This window comes from Muscardinus avellanarius (genome assembly GCF_963383645.1).
Source record: "Muscardinus avellanarius genome assembly, chromosome: 18".
In the NCBI taxonomy this organism is placed as follows: Eukaryota; Metazoa; Chordata; class Mammalia; order Rodentia; family Gliridae; genus Muscardinus; species Muscardinus avellanarius.
Genome location: NC_137804.1, coordinates 30,784,624 through 30,792,274, shown reverse-complemented (window position 1 = coordinate 30,792,274; position 7,651 = coordinate 30,784,624). Strand labels below are relative to the sequence as shown.

Below are 7,651 nucleotides of genomic sequence, written 5' to 3'. Positions count from 1 at the left end.
TCTTGCTTTAATTTCCTGAGCTTTGGAGGTTTTGTTGAGAAAGTTACTGCCTGTGCCAATATGTTGTAGTGTTGAACCTATGCTCTCCTCTACTAACTTCACAGTCTCAGGTATAATTTCTAAGTCTTTGATCCATCTTGAGTTGATTCCTGTGTTTGGTGAAATATAGGGGTTTAGATTCATCTTTTTACAAATGGTTAGCCAGTTCTCCCAGCACCACTTGTTGAAAAGGCTGTCTTTTCTCCAGCATATGTGTTTGGCCCCTTTGTCAAAGATTAATTGACTAAAGATGTGTGGGTTTGTTTCTGTATCTTCTATTCTAATCCACTGGTCAGTATATCTGTTATTGTGCCAGTACCATGCTGTTTTTACTACTATTGCTCTATAGTATAGTTTGAAGTCTGGGATTGTAATGCCTCCTGCATGTTTCTTATTGTTGAGAATTGCTTTGGCTATTCTAGGTCTTTTCTTTCTCCATATAAAGTTCATGATTGATTTTTCTAGGTCTCTGAAGAATGTCGCTAGTATTTTAATGGGAATTGCATTGAGTCTATAGATCAGTTTTGGCAGAATGGCCATTTTGATGATATTTATTCTGCCTATCCATGAGCACGGGAGATCTTTCCATCTTCCAAGGTCTTCTTCAATTTCTTTCTTTAATGTTTTATAGTTTTTGTTGTAGAGGTCTTTTACGTCTTGGGTTAGGTTTATTCCTAGGTATTTTATTGGTTTTGAAGTTATAGTGAATGGAATTGTTTTCTTTGTTTCTTTCATTGTGGATTCGTTGTTGGCATAAAGAAAAGCCACTGATTTCTTTAGGTTGATTTTGTATCCTGCGACTTTGCTGAATTTGTCAATCAGCTCCAGAAGTCTTTTGGTTGAGTTCTTTGGGTCTTCCAGGTAAAGGATCATGTCATCTGCGAATAAGGATAATTTTAATTCCTCTCTTCCTATGTGAATTCCTTTGATTTCCTTCTCTTGTCTTATTGCTACAGCAAAAGTCTCAAGGACTATATTGAAAAGGAGTGGTGATAGTGGGCATCCTTGTCTTGTTCCTGACTTTAGCGGAAATTCTTGCAGTTTTTCCCCATTCAATATAATGTTGGCTTTGGGTTTACAGTATATTGCCTTAATGATGTTGAAGTACTTTCTTTCTATCCCAATTTTTTGCAGTGTTTTTAACATAAAAGGGTGTTGGATTTTGTCGAATGCTTTTTCAACATCTATTGCCATGATGATGTGGTTTTTGTTCTTGGTTCTATTTATGTGGTGAATAACATGTATTGATTTGCATATGTTGAACCAGCCTTGTTTTTCTGGGATGAAACCAACTTGGTCATGATGTATTATTCTCTTGATATAGTTTTGAATGTGTATAGCTAGTATTTTGTTTAGAATTTTTGCATCTATGTTCATTAAGGATATTGGTCTGTAGTTTTCCTTTCTTGAGGTATCTTTATTTGTTTTGGGGATTAATGTGATACTGGCCTCATAGAAAGAATTTGGGAGAGTTCCATCTCTTTCAATTTCCCGGAACAAGTTATGAAGTATTGGTATTAGTTGTTCACTGAAGGTTTTGTAGAATTCAGCTGTAAACCCATCTGGGTCTGGGCTTTTCTTTGGTGGAAGAATTTTTATTGCAGTTTCTATTTCTTTGGTTGTTATTGGTTGGTTTAGGCTTGTTATGTCCTCTTGGCTGAGTGTAGGATGGTTAACTGTGCTTAGAAATCTATCAATTTCTTCCAGGTTTTCAAGTCTATTAGAGTATAAATTTTTAAAGTAGTTTCTGATAATCCTTTTAATTTCTTCACTATCTGTGGTGATATCTCCTTTTTCATTTCTAATTTTGATAATTTGAGTTGATTCTCTTTTTCTTTTGATTAGGTTGGCCAGGGGTTTTATCAATTCTATTAATCTTTTCAAAGAACCAACTTTTTGTTTTATTGATTCTTTGAATTGTTTTTTTGTTCTCTACTTCATTTATTTCTGCTCTAATTTTGATGATTTCTTGCCTTCTGCTGGCTTTGGGAATAGACTGTTGCAGAATTTCTAGGTCCTTGAGTTGTGTCATTAGGTTCTTTACTTGGTGGTTCTCTGTCCTTCTTATGTGGGCACTCAATGCAATAAACTTTCCTCTTAGTACTGCCTTCATGGTGTCCCATAGGTTTTGGTAAGTTGTATCTCTGTTTTCGTTTGTTTCCATAAATTTCTTTATTTCTTCCCTAATTTCTGCTCTTACCTATTCATCATTCAATGGTGTATCATTCATTCTCCATGAATTTAAATACTTTCTTTTGAGTTTCCTGTTGTTGATTTCTACTTTTATTCCATTATGGTCTGAAAAGATGCAAGGAATTATATTACATTTTTTGAATTTGCTAGTATTTTCTTTGTGTCCCAGGATGTGGTCTATTTTGGAGAAGGTGCCATGGGCTGCTGAGAAGAATGTGTATTCTGTAGTTCCTGGTTGAAATAATCTGAAAATGTCTATTAGGTCTATTTGGTTTATGGTTTCCTTTAATTCTAAAGTGTCTTTACTCATCTTTTGCTCCTTTTGTCTCAAACAACAGTGCAGTTTCCTGGATACCTGTGCACCTGCTGTCTCCATGCAGCAGTAAAGCAGGCCAAGCATATCCAAACCCATATGCAAGCTGGCAAAACCAAAACTGGGACGCTCTCCCGTGAAGCTGAGACCCTGGCCTCTCCAAGCCCTGCCCTGTTTGATGATTTTGTTCAAAGAGGAAATGGACAAGTTTGGGTTTTCAGAATGATTGAACTGAGCTTTGGGGCATCCTCTGTCCTTTAGAGTGTTGGAGACTGTCAGATAGGTAGACCAGAATCCAGTGTCTTCAGTACCTGCCCAGCTGGTTGGCAGCTGGCCAGCAGGAAGCGGGTTCAGAGAATAAAGTTCCAGTGGGGAGGCTCAGTAAGCCTGATTGGGTAAAGACCATGGGCCTCTAGACTGGGTGGCAGGGGCTTCCTACCCAAGCCCCATCTGCCCTTTCCCATCTCTCTAGTGGTCTTTCATCCTTTGTAGAAATGGGCTCAGCTACTGCATGCTGCCTCAGTGCTGCAGGGTAGATTTGCTCCCCAGAGACCCAGTCACCCCCCATTATTTGGAGCCTCTGCCACAATGCATCAGTGGGCCTAGACCAGCCAGTCCTGTTGGACACCTAGAACAAAGAATAGCAGAGCTTAAGCACCCAACTAAAAAGAGTGGCCTAGCTGGGCATGATGGCACACACCTATAATCTCAGCAACTACAGAGGCTGAGACAGAAGAGTCAAAAGTTCAGGGCCAGCCTCATCAACTTGAGACTCAATCTCGAAATAAAAAGGGCTGGGGGCATAGCTCAGTGGTAGAGCACCCCTGGGTTCAACCCCCAGTACTGCCAACTGCCCCCCAAAAAAGAGTGGCCTAAACTGCAAGCTCCTGGCTGTCTTGTCCCAGTTTACAGAGGCATTGGAAAATGAGATGGGGTGGGGGAAGGAGGGCTTGTTGAGTTGGGTCCCTATTTTCTTTTGTTAGGATGTTTATTTATTTATTTATTTATTTATTTATTTATTTATTTATTTATTTTTGGCACTGGAACCCAGGGGCATTATCTACCTCCAAGCTACATACCCAGCCCTATTTTTTATTCTTTATTTTGTTTTGTTTTGGTTTTTTTGGTGGTACTGGGGGTGGAACCCAGAGGCTTTCTACCTCTGGGCTATACTCCCAGACCTTTTTTATATTTTATTTGGAAACAGAGTCTCACTACATTGCTGAAAGCCTCACTAAGTAGCTGAGGCTGGCTTCGCATCTGTGTGATCCTCCTGTCTCAGCCTCCCAAGCGCGGGAATTACAAGCGTGCGCCACCACGCCCAGCTTTTTATTCTTTATTTTGAAACAGGCTCTCATTGAGTTGCAAAAGGCCTCACTAAGTTGCTGAGGCTGTCTCCAAACCATGATCCTCCTGTCTCAGCCTCCCAAATGCTGGGATTACAAGTGTGCACCACCATGCCCAGCTTAAGATGTTATTTATTTATTTAATTGAAATTTTTATTGAGATGATTAAAGACTTTCTTTCCGGCTTTGAGATTTTTTTTTAGAGTTTTGTTTTGCTTTGTTTTGTACTAATCTCAGGTGAAGACCTCTTCCTCCTCATACCCTTGCCAGATTGCTTGTAATATTCTCCTGCCTGAGAATGTGCCCTGGTGAAGTATTTTGAGGTATTTGAAAGCAACAGTGGCTTAGCAAGACCTCACCAGTAAAATCCTGCAAACAGGCAGCAGATGTGCTTGTAACCCAGAGGCATCTGATACTCCTTTTGCAAGAAAGGAGGGTGTGCATAAGTTCTCTGAGCTGCACCAGGCCCCAGAGTCAGGGTGAGTGAATGCCATTTGTCAGTGTTGGGGGGATCTGTGGACCAACACAGGATCAGGGTCAGGTCCTGCTGGAAAGACCATTTAGCCTCTGGCTCCTGGTGGGAGGTGCGGTGGGCAAGGATAAGGGTACAAAGCCTGGCCAAGTCTCACAGGTGCTAGCAAGGCCTTTGACCACACCGAGGAGAGGCAGGCCAATCCAGCAGGACTAGGCTGGGGGCCCTGGGGCTAATGCTGGCTGAGAGTCATTTTGAGGAACCTCATGAGTAAGCCAGCCCTGGCCTCCCTCCTCCCACGCTGAGAGCCAGGCCTTGCCCTCTGGAAGGAAGAGGTGTAGGCGGCTGCAGGATGCACTGGGGGACAGGCATTTGCAGCTTTCCCTCACTCTGCCCTTCATTCTGTGGGACTCATTTCATGCATGTAGTATCCACGGTGGCCCCACTGTTCCCTGGTAGGACTCTCCTGGCACTGTGTCTGTCCAGATTAGGAGGAGACCACTTCCTCTTCCATCCTTCTGTTAGCCTAGGACCTGGGACTGGGGCTTGGTGAGGGAAAGCAGTGTAGACATCCAGGTACCATGGTGTCTCTTGGAGGCTGAGAGAGAGGCAAGGACTGAGTGACACTTGTATCTTCTCCTAGGGCCTCTGGTTGGGCATTGCCCTGAGAAGCAGCATGGAGCATCCAGAAAAAGAAGGCTGCAGCCCAGGAAGGAGCTCTCAGGGTCCAGAGTGCAGTAGCATTCCTGCGTACCAAGAGTGTGATCTGGGGCGGGTACCTGGACAAGTGCAGTATAACACAGAGAAGGCTCTTCAGAGACCAGGTTATGGGTTGGGGAACCCCCCTCCAGGCCCTGACCCCAAGTCCTCAACTTTGTCCCTGATCCCACCCATACTCTCAGACTTGGAACAGCCCCGGAAGTCATCCCCAACAGGAACAGAGAAGAAGTACCCACTTATGAAGCAGCGTGGATTCTACTCTGAAATCCTCAGCCCAGGAACCTTGGATCAACTTGGTGTGAGTATGGCAGCTATCCCCTACCAAGCCTAAGCCTTCCCTGGAGGTTCTATTCACCCATCCTGCCATCCTTCTGCCCATCAGTTCATCTGTTCATTTAGCTGTCTATCCACCTATCAATTTGTCTGTCCATCTACCTATCCCCATCCTTCTAGTCATTCATCCATGTTTTTCACTATCCACTTAGCTGTCTATCCATCTGTCCATTCATTCACTACTCATTACTGAGTTCCTACTGGGCACTTCTACTGGACTGAGCACTGGCGAGGCAGCAAAGATGAGACATCCACACCCCTAGTGTGGCAGGCAGTGGCCTTGGTGGGGAAGCTCCCTTCCCCAGCTCTGGTTAGGGAAGGGTCTATGGGTGAGATGGAACATAGCTAAGATCTAAGAGATGGACATGCTATCTCTGGGTAGGACATGTGCCCGAGGAGTATTCCAAGCTGGGGGAATAGCAGGTACAAAGCTTGGGGTCCCTGAGAGAGGATGTGGCCCATAACAAGAAGGAGAGTAGAACTTGAGAAATATCAAGGGATGAGGCTGGGGAAAGGGGGAAGATGGGAAGGGAATGACTAGGAGAGAGAATTTACAGAGCCCTGTGGGTCTCAGGCAGCCTTCGGAAGGTCTTAGGCAGGGACTCTTCAAGAGTCCCTGAGACTCTTCCAAGAGAGACAGGGCGAGGACTCCTTGATACCCAGTGTACTGGTGGTATCAGAGTGGCCCTTAGCAAAGGAGATACACAGAGACACCTCCTGGCCCTTCAGTGCCTAGCTCTTGTCTCAGCCCTGGACACATGCTGAGAGTGTTCTCAGTGAGGCAGGGAGCTGTGCTGGAGCAGAAAAGGGTGGGTTAGAGATGTCCCAGGTGGCCATGGCTTGTCATTCACCACGGCCTTTGAACAAAGTGTGTAAACTCACTGGCTCTATCTCACCCCTGGTGCTCCCTGTGGGCTTCCGGGAAGTCCCTGGGCTTGGAGCTCCTCTCAGGCCCTGACTGTCCCTGGGATATTAAGGACACTCAGGACTCTGGGGTTTGGTTTCAGAATGTGTGTCGTGGACCCTACATGACCCAGAACTTCCTGCGTCAGGCTGATCTCAACAAATTCACCCCAAAAGGTTAGTGCCCAGGGCATTTAAAGGTTGGGCCTCAGAGAGAGGCCCTATGGAGGGCCTCTCTGCCCTATGGAGGGCCCATTTTCTTCATGGGTAAAATGAGGCCAAGAAGAAACAGTCTCTAGACATTGAAGAGCTGCGTCCAGGGTTCCACACTCCCTGGAGCTGCTAAGGGTCAAGGCCACCATTCCCTCTGGCCAGCTGGCATCCGCAGGGTGTGTGTGCAGGGGTGGGGGTGGGTCCCACATCCACTGGAACATGGGAGAAGGCCTCTGTGTCTGAGTGATTCCCTGCTGGAAGCCCCAGCACCTTGAACAGGGACTGGCACAGTTAGATGTCCAGGGGATCTTTGCTGGAGGAGGGAAGGAGAACCATCCTCTCCGGCAAGTCTCAGAACACAACTGGGAGCAAGGACTGGGACAAATCTGCAAGGTATGGGGCAGACCTGCGGCAGAGGGGGAAGAATGAGGCTCCAGGAGAGGCCCCAGGTAGTGTGAGGGATAGACTGAGGCCCTCCCACTTTCCTCCCCCAGCAGACGAGACTCCCCTTTTCATCAGGTCCAGATGCCCCGTGGTCCCAACTGTTTGCCCCAGGAAAGGCCTGTCTCCTTACTGGCACTGCCTTGATTAGTCCCATCAGAGCCCATGCACCCTATGGGATCTGAGAGCCACTGAACTGGCACAGGAGGCCTCACAATCATGGACATTTGTGTGCTTATCTGAGATTCTAGACTATTTATCAACAGTTGCCCAAGTATCTGTGACTGGGAAATGGCTCCAAACCATAGATTGCAGGCCTGTAGGGGACATTAAAATGATGCTCCTACCATCCATGTCTGGGGTGGGCTGTTGGGTCAGCAGCCCAACAGCCAGACCTCTATAATGGACAGCAGTCCCAACAGGCAGAGGGTGGGATCAGTCACGGGTCCTGGCAGCCAGTGACAGAAGGCCACCTGCTGCTCAACACAGGGCTCAAAAAGCCTGTAGGGCTCAAGGATGAAACAGGGGCTGGAGGCTACCTCCACTATGGCTCCTTCTACACTCCTTCCCCCAGAGGTTCTGGGAGTAGGGTGGTATTGCAGACCCCAAGAGTGTGTGGAAATTATGGATGACCCTTTGGTGCTATGGAGTTCCCTGAGCTCCCTTAGCTCTTCTCAG

At 46.1% G+C, this 7,651-nt stretch overlaps 1 protein-coding gene across 1 annotated transcript in view; it reads left to right on the top strand.

Annotated features, from left to right (window-relative positions):
* Nucleotides 1-5,039: 5,039 nt before the first annotated feature.
* Nucleotides 5,040-7,651, top strand: part of DNAH1 (dynein axonemal heavy chain 1) — a gene marked incomplete at both ends in the record, with an annotated part of 61,535 nt that continues 58,923 nt past the window's right edge. Inside the window, 2 exons of the mRNA XM_080715270.1 lie at nt 5,040-5,381; nt 6,424-6,496. Coding sequence (XP_080571396.1) covers nt 5,040-5,381; nt 6,424-6,496 — 415 coding nt within the window. The remainder of the gene's footprint in view (nt 5,382-6,423; nt 6,497-7,651) is intronic.